The sequence below is a fragment of the Pantherophis guttatus genome, chromosome 6, assembly GCF_059756535.1.
Source record: "Pantherophis guttatus breed Tessera chromosome 6, ASM5975653v1, whole genome shotgun sequence".
In the NCBI taxonomy this organism is placed as follows: domain Eukaryota; kingdom Metazoa; phylum Chordata; class Lepidosauria; order Squamata; family Colubridae; genus Pantherophis; species Pantherophis guttatus.
Window position 1 is genome coordinate 87547952 of NC_142068.1, and position 21694 is coordinate 87569645.

A 21694-nucleotide genomic window follows, 5' to 3' on the forward strand; every position below is an offset into this window, starting at 1 on the left:
GGACAGGACAGGACAGAATAAGTGTTATGAAATGGTGTTGAGGGGTACCCCAGACCGTGAACCAGCTCATGAGTAAACACACTGAGACTGAAATGATTCTGACAGAGGCGTCTCGTGTAAAAATATAATTTACTTTAAAACGTTTAAAAAGCACTATGTCTTTAAGAAAACACATTAAAAACAAAGTCTTATCTGGGTATGTGAAGCAAGGCTATCTCCCTAGATCCCTCTCCACAATACCGAAACAGTTCACAAAAGAATAAAGCTAGCATGAAGGTAAGCAGCTTCGGCGTCGATACATCATCAAGGCAATCATAATGGGGGCAGCACAAGCTTCACAGCTAAAAGTCACCTGAAGTAAAAACAGTTCAAACAGCAAACATTGCTTGAAGCTTGTGGGAGGAAAAAGGTCCAGCAACAGCAGTCCCGATGATAGCTTGCGTGCTACAAAACAGCAAAAGGCAAGCATCCGTGGGAGTTTCTCTGTAACGGCGTCTGGAGTCCTTATCTGCATTCTTCTCCCATCTGCGGCATTGCACTAAGCTTCCTGCAGGAGCTGTGCATTTAGGCCTAAACGAGGAGTCTAGGCCCAAGTAGCAAGCAAAAGGTCCTTGCTTATATGGGGAGTTAACCTGCAATTAACTAGGGCGGGGAAGGCTTGCAGGTAATTACAAACAGGAGATGGCTTGATTGAAACCATACTGTTTGTGAGTAGGCAGGTAGCCACAGCAATCCTGGAAACACTCATGACAATAAGGAATAGAATGTGGAGTGGAGTGGAGTGGAGTGGAGGAGTAGAATGGAATGGAATGGAATGGAATGGAATGGAATGGAATGGAATAGAATAGAATAGAATAGAATAGAATAGAATAGAATAGAATAGAATAGAATAGAATAGAATTCTTTATTGGCCAAGTGTGATTGTACATACAAGGAATTTGTCTTTGGTGCATATGCTCTCAGTGTATATAAGAAGACAAGATACATTTGTCAAGAATCATAAGGTACAACATTTAATGATAGTCATAGGGTACAAATAAGCAATCAAATCATACTAGGAAGCAATATAAATCGTAAGGGTACAAGGAACAAAGTTACAGTCAGGCAGTCATAAGCGGGAGAAGATGGGCGATAGTGATCTTGCGTTTCTCACCTTCATCTTTCAATTATTGGGTTGTCTGGAGTTGCTATTTCCCATAAGGGTCTAGATTTTTGAGCGTTAAATATCTAGAGAGCATATGATAAAAATGTCAGTTCACTTCTGTATTTTGGATGCCTTCTAGTATCCATAAAAATCACAATGCATCTCCAAAATAAAACCTGTGATGACTTTGTTACAAAGGGAAGTGGGAGAACTAAAGCTGGTCAAACAAACAAACACATAAATAATTGTTTTTAAATAAAATAAGCAAATAAATAAGTAAATAAATAAGCAAATAAGTTGATGGATGGCTAGATAGATGGTGGGTGGATTAACAGAGTTGGAAGGCACCTTGTAGGTCATCTAGTCCAGCCCCCCCCCCCCCCCCGCTGAAGCAGGAAACCCTACACCATTTCTGACAGATGGATACATGGATACATAGACAGACAGACACACAGATTTAAAGCCCCCTCCCCAAAAATCCATTTAATCCCGACGCAGGATCCTTGAGAAGTTGGTTGCCTCGCCAGGTGGGTTACCTTAAGCACACGAGTGATTCTTTTTCTTTTTTAATTTCATAGAAAAATAGAAAGAGGGACGCCCCTCTCGCCGCCCCCCCCTAAAAAAGCCCACCCCCAACTAAAGCTCTCTCCGGAGAGAAAAGGCGGAGCAATCCGTGCAGTGCTTAGCGTCCTCCGGACTGCTTCAAACGAAGCTGGAATCATCCCCAAACAGTGACCGCCGCCCACCCGCCCACCTGGCGGGTCCAGAGGGAGGTATTCCCACGTGCGCCCTCCCCCCATCCTCGCCTGACCCGGCTCTGCCATTCCGCGGAGGCAAAGGCGGAGCGGCTCCTCCTCGGGGCCGGCCTGGCAAAGGCTCTTCTTCTTCCGTGGCTCGGGCAGCCGTGGGCAGAGCCAACCCGGAGGAGAATGGCGTCCCGGTCAGCGTCCGCCGCTCGTTCCCACGACCCGGCCACCTACTTCCGAAGGACCAGACCGTTTGTAGTGTTGCTGATCGTGGGCTGGATGCTGTACTACGGCGTAAGGAGGGGAGACAGAGATGAGAGGGAAGGAGAGAGAGACAGGCAGAGACAGACACAGAGAGAGAGCTGGAAGAGCTGAGATAGATAGAGGGAGGGAGGGAGAGAGAGAGAGAAAGAGAGAGAGAGTGTGTGTACAGGTAGAAGTAGAGAGATAGAGGCAGAGACAGAGAGAGAGAGAACTGATAGAGCTGAGATAGATAGATAGTGAGATAGATAGAGAGAATGATAGATAAATGGAGGAGGGAGGGAGAGAGAGAGGAAATAGAGGTTGTTAGGGTGTGTGTAAAAAGTATTTGTTGCTTGTGCAACGAGCAGAGCAGAAACACACAGGGAAGGAGATAAACGTGCAGCTCGTGTGAGAAAAATACTTTATATACAAGATAAATCCCCATCACTGACTATTGGGGGCGAATCATTGGCCCCCACGGAGAGGGCGCGCAACTTGGGCGTCCTCCTGGATTCACGGCTGTCTTTAGAAGAGCACTTGACGGCCGTGACCGGGAGGATTTTTCATCAGGTTCGCCTGATTCGCCAGTTGCGTCCCTTTCTGGATCGGGACTCTTTACGCACGGTCACTCATGCCCTTGTCACCTCCCGCCTGGACTATTGCAACGCTCTCTACATGGGGCTCCCCTTGAGGAGCACCCGGAGGCTCCAACTGGCGCAGAGTGCAGCCGCGCGGGTGGTAATGGGAGCGACATGGCGTTCCCATGTAACACCTCTCCTGTGTGAACTGCACTGGCTCCCGGTGGTCCTCCGGGTGCACTTCAAGGTTTTGGTTACCACCTTTAAAGCGCTCCATGGCTTAGGACCCGGGTACTTGCGGGACCGCCTACTACCACCAATAGCCTCCCACCGGCCGGTACGCTCCCATAGAGAGGGGCACCTCCGGGTGCCGTCAGCCAAACAATGCCGACTGGCGGCCCCCAGGGGGAGAGCCTTCTCTGTGGGGGCACCTACTATCTGGAACGAGCTCCCCCCAGAGATACGGAGGATCCCGGATCTGCGCACCTTCCGCCGCGCCTTAAAGACCTTACTATTTCACCAGGCCGGCCTGGCCTAATTTTCCCCCTCTTTTATAAAAGATTTTTAAAATTTTAAATATCTTTTAGTATTTATATATTCAATTTTAAATTGGTTTTAAAAGTTTGGGGTTTTAAATTTGTCGGGGCCAAAATTATTTAATTTGATTTTATTCTATTTTTTAAATTTTGTATTGTATGTGTTTTTATTGTTTGGCTGTGCACTGCCCTGAGTCCTTCGGGAGTAGGGCGGTATAGAAATCTAATAAATAATAATAATAATAATAATAATAATAATAATAATAATAATAATAATAATAATAATAATAAGCAGTCTCGGTGTAGGTAAAACAGTCCAAGGTCATAAACAGTAATATCAGTCCAGTAAGTATCTTCCATTACCAAAGCAAACAGACTTTAGTAACTCTTGGTATACAGTACCATAACAATTCAGTATAACACCAATTAGCAGAAAGACGCAGGAAGCAACAGGAAAATCAGGAAGAACGAACGCTTCTCTGCGCTGCTTATTTATGCACTGTAGCCTAATTACAGGGTTCAGCAAACCCTGATTACGTGGCTCAGTTGTTTCTTAAAGAAACAGATATATTGCCTGACCAACAAGTTAGGAGTAAGCTACAAACTGAACCTAACAGAGGTAGAGAGATAGAGACAGAGACAGACAGAGAGAGAGAACTGATAGAGCTGAGATAGATAGTGAGAGAGAGAGAGAGAAAATGATAGATAGATGGAGGGAGGGAGGGAGAGAGAGAGGGAAGAGATAGAGGTAGAGAGACAGAGACAGACAGAGAGAGAACTGATAGAGCTGAGATAGAGAGAGATACACACAGAGATGGGGGTAGAGGTAAAAGTAGAGGTATGTAGATAGATGTAAATATAGAGAGATAGAGGCAGAGGTAGAGAGCTGACAGAGCTGAGATAGAGAGATAGAGATAGAGATAGATGGATATATAGAGAATAGATAGATTGAGAGGCAGGGGTGGGGGGGTGGGGAGGGAGCTGGGGTGGCCAGCACAGAGGTGGGTGGGTGAAGTGCAGCATTCTTTGGAGAAGGGCACACTGAGCCCTGAGCCCTCTTGTCCCCACGTGCTATTTGCCAGGAGCGGAGGGGGGGGGAAGGGGATAGATGGGTTTCCTCCCCAGAACCAAACCCCATCGTGTGCAACCGGGAAGGGGGGGATTACAGGGAAAGGAGGAGACTGTCTCAAGTTTTGCTTGGGTTTTTTTTTTTTTTTTGGCTTGCTTAGCAGCATAAATTTGGGGTCCACTTGTGGCCGTAAGTCAAGGACTCCCTCTATTTTCTCTTTTATGGAAATGATGCCATAGGGTAGCAGAACTGCTTAGATAGCCCGGAAGTAAATGACATTAGGAAATTTAGTTTATCTGCCTTTGTGTGTTTGTCTTTGAATGGCTGGGTGGACTGGATGTTAACATTTAAACCATGTTCGAATGTTTTTGCCAAGTCCATGTATTTGCCATACGCTAAATAATAAAATAATGTGTGTTTATTTCTCTGTGACCCAAAGAGTCACAGACAATAGAGTAGAACACAGCTGGAAGGGACCTTGGAGGTCTTCTAGTCCAGCCCTCTGCTCAAGCAGGAGAACCTATACCATCTCAGACAAGTGACTGTCCAGTCTCTTCTTAAAAGCCTCCAGTGATGGAGCATCCGTGATTTCTGAAGGCAAGTTGTTCCACTGGTTAATTGTCCTCACTGTCAGGAAGTTTCTCCTTAATTCCAGGTTGCTTCTCTCTTTGATTAGTTTCCAACCATTGTTTTTTGTCCTGCCTTCTGATGCTTTGGAGAATAATTTGACCCCCTCTTCTTTGTGGCAGCCCCTCAAATATTGAGAGACTGCTATTATGTCACCCCTTATTCTTCTTTTCTTTAGACTATAGCCAAGCCCAAATCCTGCAACTGTTCTTCGTGTGTTTTAGTCTCCAGGCTTTTTAGTCTCCTCCTACCAGAGGAGACAATCTCAAGGTTTTTAAAAAATATTTCCCTGGAAATAATTCCCTGAAAATATTAATTCCCAGGAATCTGGCAGTTTGGGTCTCTGATCATGAGAGCACTACCCTGTTTTCCCCAAAATAAGACATCCCCTAATAATAAGCCCAATCGGGCTTTTGACCGCATGGCAATAAGGCTAAGCGCTTATTTCAGGGTTCAAAAAAATATAAGACAGGGTCTTATTTTCAGGGAAATAATTATTGTCATCTTCTATCGATGGATTATCTTGGTTTGCTGAATCCCCCATTCTAGAAAGATGCACATTTTATAAACCATGTCCTTTTTTTAAAAAAAAGTGTTGTTGGTTTGTACAATTGTGTACAGGTTATGGAAAGTATAACAGCAGAACCTCTTTTCTTACTACCCTGTAAATTTGGTTGTGAAGATGACAAGGGGATTGAAAAAGGAACCGGTGTGCAAGTTGGAACAATCTGGGGAGAAGCTTGAGTGGTGCTAATAAAATGGGCCTTCCCTTTTCCCCTCTTCAGTGTGCTGTCTTGGCACCTTCAAGAATCCCCTATGATAGTCTGGGTCCATTAGGAAGATTGACACGATATCTGCAGGAGAACCACAAAACTCTTTTCAATGTAGGGTAAGTTGACTTCAACATTTGGGGACACACGTTCCTTGTAGGGGCTATTTGGCCAATAGCAATAGCCACAGCGGTGAAATCTGACCGGATCTATCCATCTCGCGCGAACCGGTAGCACCGGCGGTGGGAGGCTCCACCTACCTGCCAGGACATCATTACATCCCATTTTTGACCCTCTGCACATTTGCAGAAGGCTCTGCGCATGCACAGAAGAGGCGCCCATGCTCACATTCTCGAACCGATAAAGAAGGTAAGTTCTTTTCACCGCTGAATAGCCAAAACCCTTAGACTTATATACCGCTTCACTGTGCTTTGCAGCCCTCTCTAAGTGGTTTATAGAGTCATCCTTTTGCCCCCCAAACAATCTGGGTCCTCATTTTACTGACCTCAGAAGGATGGAAAGCTGAGTCAACCTCAAGCTGGTCAGTATCGAACTTCATAGTTCATCGAACTGTGGGCAAAGTTTGACTGCAATACTGCATTCTAATAACTGCGTCACCACGGCTCATAATAAGCCAGATGTTTATATGGACATGCAGGAAACTTGGTTTCCAGATGGTCAGGAAACAGGCAGGCATTACCCAAGTAATGTGCATCTTTAGACAGCTTGTCTTGCTGCAGAAGACAACGTTTTTAGGACGGTATAGGAGAAGGACAGACAGAGCGCTAAGGCAGAGTCAAGAGCTATCAGCCTGGAGTCATTACATTTCCACAAATAATGGTCGATGTCCCATCCTCTTGAATTCTGTTAAATCTTATCGAATACCAATTTAGTGCTGACCTTAGATGACCAGATGCCTGTCTATAGGCATGAACAATAAACCAGCTTAACTGGAATTGAGCACATGCTTGACAGATAGCAATGCAATGTACTGTCCTGAAGGGCCGGATTTTCCTATAGGCTAACTAGGCTTCAGCCTAGGGCCTCAAGATCAAGAGGGGGCCTCAAGATCAAGAGAGGCCTACATTCAAATTGTTAGCAAAATTAAAATTACACTTTCACTATAGGTGAAAGGGCCTCATAAGTGGAATAGCCTAGGGCCTCTTTTCATCTAAATCCGGCCCTGCTGTCCTGTTGCAAGAAGAGAAATGAGAAAGCTGGTTACCTTTGCCAAGAGAAAGCTGGGCTCTCATCAGTTTGGGGTAGTGTTTCCCAACATCCAGAGGTGTTTATTTGCGACTCTCAGAATTCTTAGCAGTGTCTTGACTTCTGGGTTTTGAAACCCAGTTTTGGAAACTCTAGGGTTATAGGGAATAATGGAAATCAAAGATGTTTTTACCCAGAATCAGGGGTGAAATCCAGCAGGTTCTAACAGGTTCTGGAGAACTGGTAGCGGAAATTTTGAGTAGTTCGGAGAACCAGCAAATACCACCTCTGGCTGGCCCCAGAGTGGGGTGGGAATGGAGATTTTGCAATATCATTCCTCTGGAGTGGGGTGGGAATGGAGATTTTGCAGTATCCTTCCCCTGCCAAGCCCACGAAGCCACACCCACAGAACCGGTAGGAAAAATTTTTGAATTTCATCCCTGCCCAAAATGATGTTTTGAGGTCAAGCCATCCCAACACAGAACATAGAAATATGTTTCTATGACCAAACATGGTGTTTTGGAAGTCATCAGAAACAAAACTCAAAATGGTTTTCTGAGTTCCATCAAATGTGGACGGATCCCAGAGAGGTTTTGCAGGACAATCTGGGACACACAGTTCCCCTTCTCTTTTTCCACCTATTCCCCTTCACGCCTTCTTCCTTCTGAGCCCTTCCCTTCCTTTTCTTAACTGATCCCCCCGGTTGACTAAACTTTTTCAATGACCTGAGCCCAAATAACAAGGCAAATTCCAAAGGCAAAATTGACCAGAAGGAATCTAGAACCTGCACCAACTCTGACTCATTCAACCTCTTAGAGAAAAAAGACCAAATTCTGGTCATCGCAGGAGTTAAGAGAAATTCAAAGCTGAGGAATCAAATTTAGGAATGCTTCAGCCTTAAGAATGCTTCTGTAGAAGACTTCTGGGGAAGATAGCAAAAAAAATACTTGCCAAGTGAGTGTAGATATTCAATCTGTGTGCCTTGTTCTAGGTAACCCATCACCCAATAGTGGGTGACTCCCGGTATATTTGGCTTTAAGAATTGGTTTTCTTTCAAACAAATATTGAATCCAGAGCAGCTGGGATGTTCTCACAGACATATCTCACAACACATTAGAACTGACATCTAATTTATTCTTGACAACTCTGTGTCAGGGTTTGTTGCAAAAATCAAATCCAGAAAGCACACACAGGTAACTGATTCACCAGGATTCATTAACTTCTCTTTATATACTGTATTTTTTGGGCTATAAAATGCACATTTCCCCCCCCCTAAAAGGGGGTGAAAATTTGGGTGTGTCTTATACACTGAATGTAGCTCCACCCACCCACTGGCCCCCACCCTTTGGCCTCTGCCTCCCAGCAATTTACCTCCTTGCAACAAGTAGCAAGAAGAAACAGCCCATTTCAGCTTCAGCACAGCCTAATTAGCACAAGTTGATTGTCCATTGGATTGGCCTCCTGACGCTCAGCTGTTTCAGGCTGCAGGATTGCGATTGCCTATTGATGTGCGGGCCTCTGCTGCTTGCTGCAAGGAGGAAAATTGCTGGGAGCAGATTTTTTTTCTTGTGCTAATCAAGCTATACTGAAAACAAAAATGAAAATAAAGCAGGCTGTTTGCTGTTTGCTGCAACGAAGCAAAATTGATGAGGCAGAGGCAGATTTCTTTTTCTTGTTTTCCTCACCAAATAAGGTAGGTACGTCTTATAGTCCAGAGTATCTTATACTCTGAAAAATCTTAGACTATTCTGTATGAAATGAGGGAAGAGACAGCCATAGTTAAACATTAATGAGGATAATAATATATGGATATATATGAATAGAGTGAAGATGCACAAAAGACTTGTAACCAACCGACACACTGTTTGTATTTACATTGAAGATGGTTTTTTATTTGTTTTTTATATATTTGTTTTAAAAAATAAAGTTTTTGCAAAAAAAATAATAATACCAAAAGCAGATTCTTCCAACGTGATAGAGAGTTATAGGCAAAAAACACAGGCAGGGAGTAGAGAACAGCAGAAATGAGTTTCAGTTTCAATTCAGCAGACTAGTTTCAGTTTCCAAGCAGTCCCCATTGGCTGATCGAATTGCTATGCCTATTCATTGGTTGACCTTGTTACCATGTCTCGGCCAGTCATGAATTCTCTGACACTCTGGTGCTGTTTTTCTTAATTACAGATATGCGGTGGCTTGGTTACTTCATATCGGTGAAGCGTTTTTGAGTATCTGGTTATGCAAGTAAGTTCTCCTAACTTCTTCAGGAGTTGAAGGTGGCACACTTTGAGTTGGGTTGGCACGGTGGTTTTCTACACCTAGAAATACTCTTTGTGAACAGAATATAAAACGGAATAGAATAGAGCAGAACAGAATAGGATGCAGAATAGAAAAAAGAAGAAGTACAAATTGGGAGTACAAAGTGATAGTCATAGGATACTAAATAAGCAATCGGCAGAAATCATAATCACATACTAAGTAAAAGCAATCAACATAAATCATAAGATACACACAACAAAGTTATAGTCATAAGAAGCTAAGGAAGTAGATAATAGGAAAGATGAAAAGATAAGGAGAATAATGGTTAATACAGCTTTATTAGATGATTTGACATCCCAGGGCATAAGACAGTGTTTGTGGGAATTAGTTGTTTAGCAGAGGGATGGCATGGGGTGGAAAAACTTTCCTTGTGTTTGGTTGTTTTGATGTGCAGTGCCCTATAGCGTTGTCTTGAGGGTAGGAGTTGAAACAGTTTATGTCCAGCATGCGAGGGGTCTGTAAATATTTTCACAACCTCTTTCTGGCTCATGCAGTACAGAGGTCCTCAATGGAAGGCAGACTGGTTGCAGTTGTTTTTCCTGCAGTCCTAAGTATCCGTTGCAGTCTGGGTCTGTCTTCTTTGGTGTCTGAGTGAGGGACACTGCCTCCCATAACTAAAAGTTTGCAGTAAGGACTCCCACGTTAATAATGGCATAGATGGATGGAAAATATTCAGAAATAATATGATTTTCGTTTCCAATACAGATAAGTCCTCGTATTATGACCACAATTGAGCTCAAAATTTTCGTTGCTAAGTGAGGCAGTTGTTAAGTGACCTTTGCCCCCTTTTACAACCTTTCTTGCCACAGTTGTTAAGTGAATCACTGCAATGGTTAAGTTAGTAACACCATTGTTACGTGAACCTGGCTTCCCTATTGGCTTGGCTTGTCAGAATGTCGCAAAAGGGGATCACGTGATCCTGGGACACTACAAACCATCATAAATGTGAGTCAGTTGCCAGGAATCTGAATTTTAATCCCTGGGGATGCAGCAATGGTCGTAAGTGTGACAAATGGGCCTAAATCACTTTTTATTTCAGTGTCAAATGGTCACTCAACGAACTGTTGTAAGTTGACCTGTACTTTCATTGCAAGCTTGGAGGTGTAAACAAAATATGGTGACATCAAGTCTAAAATTGGTCAGTGTTACATGGAGATGGTCCAGATAGGAAAGAACAGGTAGCTGATCTTGATTCTTTGTGGGTTGCTAACCAATAATTAATGCAGTCCCCCTCTAAGGAATTGATCTGAAAACATAAGCAGGGTGAGAAGTTGGGTTATACAAGAAGGAGCAGCAGAAGAAGAAGACTTGGGTTCTTGGTGGTTTTCTGGCAGATGTTTCATTGCCAAACTACCGTATTTTTTGGACTATAAGATGTACTTTTTTGTCTCCCAAAAGAGGGTGAAAATGTCTGTGCATCGTATAGACCAAATATTGCCTAAGCTTTGCCCATCCGCTGGCCGTTTTTTGGCCTCTGCACACCCCGTTTTCCGGCCTTTTTTCTGCCTTTTTCAGGCCTTTTTCAGTCTGTTTTCAGGGCTTTTTTCAGCCCATTTTTGAGGCTTTTTTCAGCACATTTTTGAGGCTTTTATCGGCCCATTTTTTTGAAAAAAACCGGCCAAAAAGGATTAAAATATGGGCCAAGAAAAGGCTCAAAAATGCCCCCCCAAAAAGCCTTGAAAATGGGCCGAAGAAAGGCTTGAAAAGGACAAAAAAAAGGCCCAAAAAAAGGCCCAAAAATGGGACTCACAGAGGCCAAGAAAGTTTTTTTTTTTGTTGTTTTCCTCTTCTAAATTTAGATGCGTCCTATAGTCTGAAAAATACGGTAGGTAACATCAGCAGTGCAATTATCAGTGCAGAATAAGAAGAATAAGTAAAATAACCTTCATCCAGGTTTATATTCAGATCCAAAATAGGTTTTGTAACTGGGAATTGCGGTCCACGCTGTGAATACTCGAGAAGGATGTTAGCAGCTTGTTTTTTTGATTGCAGAATAAGCGCCGAAGATCACGCAACTTTAGTTAAGCTTGAACCATTTTCCCAACTAAATAAATATTGTGGAATTTCCCTCTTTTTTCCTCACAGTAAGAAAGGCATCACGGACAGCAATACGCAGCTTCGGTGGTTCATTCAAACGTTGGTGTGTGGCATCTCTTCATTTTATTTTCTGCTGGTTTACAAGCCACCCAAGAAAACCCAATGAAGAATTGGAACTGGAAAAGGAAACAGAAACGGGATGATATTGCCCTTAACACGGATCTCTCCGTATTTTGGCATTTGACTGAAAAAAGCCACCCTTTGGTTTTGGGGCACCCTGGTGATAAACTTGTAAGTTGATAAAGCAGAAATCACATTTTAAATTGGGCCACTGTCTGAATTTGGTGGTCTAAAAGGCAGAAAAACTTTGGGGCATTGGGTTGGATGGGGCAGGTTTTATTTTCAAGGGCATAAGCGGAAGAAAGCAACATAAATGCTCTAACTACAGGTAGTCGTCGACTTACAACCACAAATGTGGTGCCATGGCCCCAGCGGATCCTGGTCAGAGGAGGAGGAGGAGGAGTTTGAACCAGGACCGTCCGACAGGGATGGCACGTCTCCCTGGGAATGTTTGGAGAGGCCAGGGGGCTGAGGACGATGCTGTCCCAGGCCCCTGAGGCATTGGGGGAGGTTGTTAACCAGACGGGGAGCTGCCTGCCCTTAGAGACAGGCAGTGGGGCTGATAGGCAGCAGATCCCCTTTGATAAGGAACAGCTGCCTCCCCCATTTGATCCAAGGGCACGAAGAGTAGAGCGGAGGCAAGCCCAAAGGAGGTCTGCGAGGCTGCTTAGGAGACACCCCGCCCCTCCTCATAAGGACCTGCCTCAGCTATCTTCTCAGGAAAGCATGACTCTCAAATGGTACTTTTACTGAGAGAAGCGGTTGCAGAGAAATAAGTCAGGCAGAGTCTGCAGATTCCCATGCAAAGCGTTAAGCTAATTTCCCTTGTTCAACTCTCACCCGGGGCCCCATGTCTACCAGTGGCCAATACGATCCTGCAAAGGTGTTCTGAGAACTCTGAGGCAGGATGGTGATAACAAGTCATCCTCGGGGTGTCGCAGCCTTGGGTAACGGGCTGGAATCGGCTGGGAGGGAATCCATCCTGATGGCCCAGTTCCCTTCTCTAATTCCCATGCGGTTACAGCAAAAGCGAAAGCATTCAAAGCAATCGGCCCCAAGAAGCATGCCCCCTCCCCTTCAGAATGTCAGCTTTGCTGCAAAAACCTGACATAACACGTGTGGGTTGACTTAAGCCAGAAGCTGGGGGAATTTGTCTTTCTCAGGAACAATTGTTTTGGTTTGCGCTCCCCGGGCTTTGGAAAAACTCAGCCTTGACTGGTGTTTCTGCCTGTGCCTTTGCCTTGTGGACTTGCCTTGTCCTGTGGACCTTAACTCTGGGCCTTACCCTGTGAGCTTGCACCTTGTCTTTGGACTTCCTCTCTGCTTTTATAAATTGGTTTTGTTGCTTACTTGCTTTTGTTCGTGGGACTGTGGGTGGCTACCTGCAGCGAAGTTTGGGATGCAGCAATAGTGGGTTTCAGATCCCGGCGCTACCAGTTCGCTATCCGCAGCATGCGGGTGCGCACACTTGCTTTGCGAGCCTGCGGTGCTTCTGCGCATGCACAGAAGGTTCTGCGCATGCACAGAAGGTTCTGCGCATGCACAGAGCATTTTTGATGACATCTGGGTGGATGGGCAGAGCCTCCTGCCGCCGCCGCTATCGGTTCGACCAAACCAGGTGAACCAGTAGCAACCCACCACTGCTTACCAACTTGTGGTATAATTTAACAGAGCAACAAAGGGCTTTGTCAAAGCCTGCCCCTGCCTAGGTGACCTGGGTCAGAACACGTGGTGTGAAGTTCAATTAATTCAGAGTATCTTCTCTTCTTCAAACGGTTTAGGCTCTGGATTTCTACTGCTCTGAGCAAATCCAGATCTCAGGGCTATTGATTAAAGGAAGCACAAACATTTGCAGTTGAAATGTAGTATCATAGTAGATGTTGTAAACTTTAGAAAGGATGTTCTGCTTCAGCAGAAGTTTTAGCACAGGAGGTTTGCTAAGCCATGTGTCCTCGTTGCTTGTAAGGTTTTTTTTTTTTTTTTTTAATTTGATTTATATGCCGCCCTTCTCCGGAGATTCAGGGCGGCTTACAATGCGTTAAGCAATAGCCTTCATACTTTTGAAGGTTGAAGTCACTTTGCTCGGTCGTTCCTCACAGCCCTCCTCATCCTTGCTGCTCCAGCAACACCAAATGGGAAAATGCTTGCCCAACAATTTTGATACACAAAAGGACATCTTCGATTCAGTTTCTCTGCTAGAGGGGGTTGTGAAGATCACTGCTTGTGTCATTACTTTGTAGCGATCAAAACGCTTGTGTTCCATTGAAGCTTCTTTCTGTCACCTCTTGATGTGACCCAAGAGTTTCCCCAATGCAAAGTGTTAAAGACTGATTGCTGAGCACATTGTTAGCCGCCCTGAGTCTCCGGAGAAGGGCGGCATATAAATCAAATTAAAAAAAAAAAAATGTCGTCTCACACAGGCCTACTGAAGAACGTTCATTTCTGCAGAACTATTAATTCTTTTTAAATTTTGTTAAAACAATAGCAATATTTCTTGTATGTTGTGTGCATGTTTAATCTAGGAATACATTTGGGTTTATTGTCAAGCCATGCTAAAGAATGCTACTTCTTCATGTTTTACTTGCATTGTTTTGTCATTCCAGAAATGTTACAGTGATCTTGAGTTTTTCACATTCATCTTTCAGTTATTGGTTGGCTGGAGTTCCTATTTCCCAAAAGGGCCTAGATTTTTGAGTTTTGGATATCTAGAGAGCATATGATAAAAATGTCAGTTCACTTCTGTATTTTGGATGCCTTCTAGTATCAATAAAAATCACAATGCATCTAAGAAATAAAACCTGTGATGACTTTGTTACAAAGGGAAGTGGGAGAACTATTTCCTGTTGCTATTAGCTGGGTCATTAAATTATAATGTCAGTTGTCCAGTTAGAGAATCCAAAAAGAGAACTCCTGGACATTGTGCTTCCCGAAAGTAAAACTTTATTGAATACACTATTGGCACAGAAGAAGCAAAACCAGCTCTGGTTTACTCACGCACAAGCTCACACAGTTAAACTTGCTTTTTGTCTTTGGCCATCCCCCTCAGTTTAATGCATTGTCCAATTACATCCTCATCTTTTGTTATGAGAATGGCCCGGATTATTCAACCACCTGTGCGGCATGACTTGGGGGGTGGCAGCAGGGTCTCACGATCTGCAGACGGAGTTGTCAAACTGAGAGTGAAGAAGCAACAGAGCAAATCACTCGACATATAATGTCAGCTCATAAAATGCTGCATATATGTGTAGTAGTTATATGCAGTCTAACTGGAAATCATCATATGGCAGAAACTAATGGATTATTATGAGCAATAAAATGGATGCTTATGTTTCTACAGATTTTGGAAAGCTGACACTCGGCCCAAAGACCAAATAAGCTCCAGGCACCTACAACTGAATTTGTAAGACAGATTGCTTGCATTTCCCTCTAAAACCGCTTCAAATCCAAGGAAAAACAAATCCTTGGTGGTGGCAGCTTCTTGGTGCTAAAATTTAAGATTTGCATATCTCACTGAAAGGTCTAAGCAGAAATTATGCTCCAGTTTGCACTAAGAAACAGCTTCCTACAAACACTTGATCTGCCAGGGCGATATTTTACCTGAATTTTTTTCAGTACATATCAACAGTTTCACTTTAGTGGGTTTGGTGGCACAGCAGCTTAAAGACACTGTATCTGTCATCCAGATATCGTGGGCATCCCAGCAGTTCAAGGACTGCCTGATGGAGTGAGCTCCCATCCTTGCTCCTGCTCCTGCCCGCCTAGCAGTTCAAAAGCATGTAAAAATGTAAGTAGATAAATAGGTACCACTCCCGTGGGACGTTAACCTTGTTCTGAGTGGACATCCTCCAAATTCTGCAAATTTGGTGTAAAGCTAGGTCGCCCCCCATGGTGCACCGTGGATAGCGTGCATGTGTGAACAAAAGAACGAGCAATCTTAAATTTCCAGAACTACTCCATGGTAAAAAGCATTATATCCCCATTCCTTCTCTTTATTTCTATTTGTGTTTTAGAGTAAGAAATATATATATATATATATATATATATATATATATATATATATATATATATATATATATATATATATATATATATATATATATATATATATATATATATATACACACACACACACACACACACACACACACACACACACACACACACATATAAAACAAGATTTGAAGAGATAATTTTGTCAGTCATAAAAATGGGCACAGCAAGTAGAAAATCTGACCTACAGAAGGAACCTCAAAATAAAAAGATCAAAAGAAAAATAGATTTGATAAAACCCAAAATTAATTTGACCACACAAATAGAGATAGCATGGAAAATTAAGTCAGCAAAGCAAAACCACTTTGAACACGCAAACAAAATGGGACAATGGCTGGCATACAAACTAAAAAAAGAAAAAGAGAAAAGAATGATATATCAATTACAAGACAAGAAAAGAGAGACACGCGATAGAAACGAAGATAAAAAAATATAGCAAAAAATTTCTTTCAAAAGCTATATGCACAAGAGAATATACTCGAAGAAGATATTAAATGACATCTAAACAAATCAGATTTAATGGTATTAGAAGAGACGCAGAGGGAAATACTAAATGGGCCAATTAGTTTGACTGAATTAATAGAGGCAAGAAAAAACAGAAAAACAACAAAACTCCAGGTTCAGATGGAATCCCGGCAGAATTTTATAAGATATGTCAACCATTAGACGAAATTTTATTAGAAACTTTTAACGAAGCACTTTTGAAGGCCAAAATACCCAATTCATGAACTGAAGCTATTATCACGCTTATCCCAAGAGAAGAGACAGACCAATTACAAATCAAAAATTATAGATCAATATCGTTATTAAACATAGATTATAAATTATTTACACTGATAATTGCAGAAAGATTTTAAAAAGTAATAAATGAATATATTCACCCTGACCAGAACAGCTTCCCACCCAAAAGGCAAATAAAAAATAACATGAGAATAATAATTGATGTATTAGAATATTACGAAGCAAACCCAGACAAACAAATGGCATTAATATTCTTGGATGCACAAAAGGTCTTCGATAATTTAAATTGGAAATTCCTTACTCTACAATTAGAAAATATGAAATTTGGCGATAAATTTGTAAATATGATAAAGAAAATATACTCAACCCAAATAGCAAAGATAGCAAAAAATGGAGATATGACTGAACAATTTACAATAACAAAAGGAGTGAGACAGGGATATCCTTTATCCCCTTTATTGTTCAATATCACTAGAGATATTGTTAAACAAAATTAGAAGCGATAATGAAATAAAAGGACTGAAAGTAAAAAAAGAGGAATACAAACTTCAAGCTTTTGCTGACGATCTGGTCTTCATCCTAGAGCAACCAATATCCACAGGACCCAAATTACTATGACAAATAGAAGAATATGGGAAGGTAGCAGGACTCAAAGTCAACAGGCTAAAAACAAAGGCACTAATGAAAAATCTTACAAAACAACAGAAGGAATTAAAAGTCAGAATGGGTATACAAATGACAAAAAAAAAAATATCTAGGAATGTGGCTAACAAATAAAGGTTCATCAATCAGAGAAGACAATTATAATAAATTAACACAACAGATAAAGAAAGACTTAGAAATCTGGAGCAAATTACAATTATCTTTTCTAGGGAAAATAGCTTCAATTAAAATGGATGTGTTACCAAGAATATTATTTTTATTCCAAGTAATACCTATAAAATTAGGGAAAAATTTCTTTAAAGATTTCAATAAATTTATAGCGAATTATATTTGGCAGGAGAAGAAAGCAAGGATTAAAATAAAATTTTTACAAGATAGCAGGGAAAAAGGAGGATTCGCACTCCCAGATTGGGAAACCTATTATAAAGCAACATAATTGATATGGATTAAGGATTGGATGGAATTAAAAAATAAAAGAATTTTAGCATTAGAGGGGTACGATCTACAAAGAGGGTGGCATGCTTTTCTGTGGGAAGGAAAAAGTAGACAGCATGGATATTTTCAAAGACATTTAATTAGGGAAGCACTGCTTCAGACATGACAAAGGATAAAAAAGAATCACTATGATAAAATTCCGGAATGGTTTATCCACAATGGAGGCACAAATTTACCCAAACACTTTAGATATTGGTAAAATGAAAAGATACAAAGATTTGTTAAATAATCAAGGGGAACTAAGAACAAGACAGGAATTAAAAGAACAGGGTACAGACATTGATTGGAGGCCTTATATGCAAATAAAATCCAGATACAAGACAGATTTGATACAATTTGGATTCCAAAAGGAAGCATACAAATTGGACAAAATTCTCCAAGGCACAGAAGACAAATTGATAAAAAAAATTACAATTATTTATTAAGATACAAATTGGAAGAAGAGGTAGTCAAAGAAAACATGATAATTTGGGCAAATTTTTTGGATATAATATTGAATTAGATAACTGGGAGAAATTATGGAATACAAATTATAAATTAACAATGTCTGTACCCTATAAATAAAACATGTATAAAATGTTTTATAGGTGGCACCTGCCACCAGCTAGATTGGCAAAGATGTTTCTTAATACTTCACCACTATGTTAGAAATGTAAACACCAAAAGGGAACATATTATCACATGTAGTGGTCCTGTCATAAAGTGAAACAATACTGGCAAAAAATTAAAACACAAATAGAAGAAATTATAAATCAACACATAGAAATGAGGGCCAGAAACTTTTTTACTAGGAATAATTTCAGGATCATATGAAAAAGAAATACAGTATTTAATCATTCATATAATTACAGCAGCACGAATAGTTTATGCTCAGAACTGGAAAAATAACAATATACCATCAGAAGACAATGTGATTAGAAAAATCATGGAGTGTGCAGAAATGGATGAGCTTATGAAAGAGATACAAGAAAAAGACGAAACAGAATACTGCCTAGTCTGGGAGAGATGGTATAAATGGTTGGAGGAAAAGGGAAAAAAGGACAAGGAAAGATTAAATAACGGTTGAATTAGGAGTAGAAATATAAGAACAAATGGGAAGAAACAAAAATTGTGGAAAGGAAATTGGGTACACTTTTATGTCTAATGTAAATAAAACAATTAGAATAATATAATACATTATAATGGTATATATATGATATATTAGAAATATATGTATAAAAGATATACTAGGATAAGAAAGAGAAAATGTATAAATATGGATTACCAACGCGAAACTGTTGAAAAGAAGAAAGTGTTAATATTTCTTTTTGTTTTTTTAAAAAACTGTTTAATAAAAATATTTAAAAAAAGAAAAAGAAAAGTTTGCCCAGGAATCAGTTCCCTCTGATTTCCTGCCTCTCAATCTCCAAATAAAAAATTATGATACTCTGTTATGTGAGTTTCCTCTTTCACAGAAAGCAAGCCCCTATTAATCTTGAATAAAGCTCGATGGCAACTCAAAAGCAAGCAAAGCATCCTTTGGAAACTTGACACTTGAAGTATTCCCCCCCCCTCTTAATGTTGTGTTCTTTTCATACAAAAAAGAAATCCACAACACTAAAATTATACAATTTTTCTCTCCAAACTTCATTTGACTTCCTTTTGATCTCTGCTGTCGATTGCAACCTGTACTTGCAAATCTTATTTCTACGAGATTGACATCTTATTTTACATGAAAAGTGTTTTTTTCCCCCAGTGGAATGATGGTGGACTTATTTTTCTGCTAAGGCTTAACTCTGTTATGAGAGCAGAAGAGCGAGAAAGCCTAAATCTGCTATCTGTGGGGAAGGGTCAGTCAAGAGAGGACTCAGGCTGAGTTCTTGAGGTAAATCAGGGAATAGGGATTGTGAACTTTCTGCACCATCTGGAACAGCCTGTTTTGGATGATCCGAGCCTACCAGGGTAAGGTCACTGTCTTCATGGATGCCTCCAAATACTCCAACCTTTTGGGAAGAACCAAGAAGGGGCTTCCTTCGCTTCTCAAAATGGCTTCTTGGTAGTTGGACTCACCATCCCAGTCCTGCAGAGCTGTTTGGATTGAGTCACTGTATTTGATGTTTGTGAAGAACAGGAATCGGATTAAAATATAATTAAAGAAAAAAGCTGGGGTTTTTTGTCCACAAAAAAAAATTATTGTCATTCACTAAGACATAAATGTAAGAAACAATGAAATTCAAAAATAAAATAAAATCCTGCCCCTTCAAGATTAGCAAAAATGTATTCAAATTTAAATCCAATCTGTTGGAAGTGCAAGCAGGCACAGGGTACTTTCTTCCACGTCTGGTGGCTTTGCCCAAAATTTAGGAAATATTGGGAAAAAATAAGAATTTGGCTAATAGAAATAACATTGGAAAAAAATAGAACTCAAACCAGAGATTTTTCTACTAGGGATGATTAAAAGAAATAAAGAAAGAAATAAAGTATTTAATATTACACATAGTCACTGCAGCCAGATTGGCGCGCTCGCCCAATATTGGAAAACTGATCAACTGCCAACAGATCAATTGATAATCCAAAAAAATCTATAACTGCATGGAAATGGACAAACTAACATTTGAAATGAAGGATAAGGTAGACTCAAACTGTTATATAGCATGGAATAGGTGGTTTGATTGGATAACTCGTAGAAATGAGAGTAAATATAAAATTCTGTATCATAATAATAATTAACAAATATGCACCATTAATAAGATAATGGACGTGTGACCAAAGTCACTTTTTCTTTTTATGTATTGTCGTCTGTATTAATATATATATATCTTGTATATACATGATATAGTATTTTACTTTTTATATGTTTAATAAAGTTTTGTTTTTAAAATAAACAAAACAAAACAAAAATAAAATTCTTTGTATTGTCAACAGTTAGGAATTAGTCATGCTAAAACAGCATGTGGCTAGGAAATTTGGCTGATAATGGCACATAAAGCAAACAAGGGCGGGAAGGGGGTTAATGTATTCTTAATAGGTGCCTTGGATTAGTTGTAGCCCCAGAGGACCTAGCCAATAGGACCAAAGGGGAAGGAATGGAACGTCGCGTTAGGGTGTATAAAATATCTTGCTTTTGAATACAGGGGTGTGGTTAGAACTTCCCACCGAAACCCACCGCACATTGCAAACTGCCTATTTTATTTTATTTATTTTTTGATAATAAAATTCTCTTCTTACCAATCCAAATTTTGTGTGTGTGTCTGCGGGATCATTTTCAACAAATTTGCACCCAACGTGGCATTAGATGCCTCTGTTTCGTGGCCCCCAGACAGCTGAGTTGGTTGACAATGGCATGCCCCATTATTTCAACAGTCCACAATCATGTCTGTGGTTCGGGAGTGCAGAGCAGGGCCCAGGCCCATGAATTAGAATAGATGTTGGTGAGAACAGAAGGAGAAGGGGATAGGAAGGAATTGCCAGAAACAGAGAGGGCAACCGTGCATGAACCTAGATGAGTAATTATGGTGAAATAAGAATTCATCTCGCGGTTGGAGTTGGGTAGGACTGCAAGAATCTGAGACTTGTGTGTGAATGAGACGTCCCTAGCAGTCAATAGGATTGTGGTAAAGGATAGCATGAAAGAGGAGCGTTGATCCACATTTTCATACTCCCGTGAGGGAATAGGCCGGAAATATGCATCTAAGTGGAGAATAAAATGTCTCTTGAAAAATAAAAGAATACTAACTTTAGAAGGTTTTGAGTTACAAAGAGGATGGCATGCATTTCTGTGGGAGGGAAAAGATAAACAACATGGATATTTCCAACAACGTATTATTAGAGAAGCACCGTTTCAAACTTGGTGGGAGATAAAAAAAACACACTAAGATAAAATCCCAGAATGGCTATACACTATGGAGGCACAGATTTACCCCAATGCTATGGATATCGATAAAATGAAAACCTATAAAGATCTGTTAAACAACCAAGGGGAATTAAGATAAAGACAACAACTGAAAGAAATGAGTACAGACATTGATTGGTGCCCATATTTGCAAATAAAATCTAGTTATAAAACAGATTTGGTACAATTTGGATTCCAAAAAGGGACATAGGGGAGAGTTGCTTCCACTTTTTAAAAATTGAACCTTTTCCTGACTCCGCGGTCAGGAAAATGCTGCCCAGGAACCAAAATGTTTTTTGAAGCCAAATTTTTTTTGGAAACCAAATGCAAAAACGGACACCAGGATGAGTTTCGGGGTGAAATTCCATATTTATTTATTTATTTATTTATTTATTTATTTATTTATTTATTTATTTATTTATTTATTTATTTATTTATTTATTTATTTAATTAATTAATTTAATTTGTATACCGCCCTTCTC

General features: G+C 40.7%; 1 protein-coding gene across 1 annotated transcript; it reads left to right on the forward strand.

Moving 5' to 3' along the window:
• Nucleotides 1-1923: 1923 nt before the first annotated feature.
• LOC132712422 (transmembrane protein 254-like) lies at nt 1924-14189 on the forward strand. The gene is made up of 5 exons (XM_087871869.1): nt 1924-2184; nt 5729-5832; nt 9101-9160; nt 11321-13358; nt 13459-14189. Exons 1-4 carry the CDS (start codon nt 2074-2076, stop codon nt 11436-11438), a joined length of 393 nt encoding a protein of 130 aa, XP_087727995.1. The 5' UTR covers nt 1924-2073; the 3' UTR covers nt 11439-13358; nt 13459-14189.
• Nucleotides 14190-21694: the final 7505 nt, after the last annotated feature.

What these genes read in the sequence shown, in the direction of transcription:
- LOC132712422 (XM_087871869.1), top strand. Translation starts at nt 2,074, where the DNA reads ATGGCGTCCCGGTCAGCGTCCGCCGCTCGTTCCCACGACCCGGCCACC. An exon ending in GCTGGATGCTGTACTACGGC is followed by an intron (nt 2,185 to 5,728) that starts GTAAGGAGGGGA and finishes TCCCCTCTTCAG; the next exon opens with TGTGCTGTCTTGGCACCTTC. An exon ending in AAAACTCTTTTCAATGTAGG is followed by an intron (nt 5,833 to 9,100) that starts GTAAGTTGACTT and finishes TCTTAATTACAG; the next exon opens with ATATGCGGTGGCTTGGTTAC.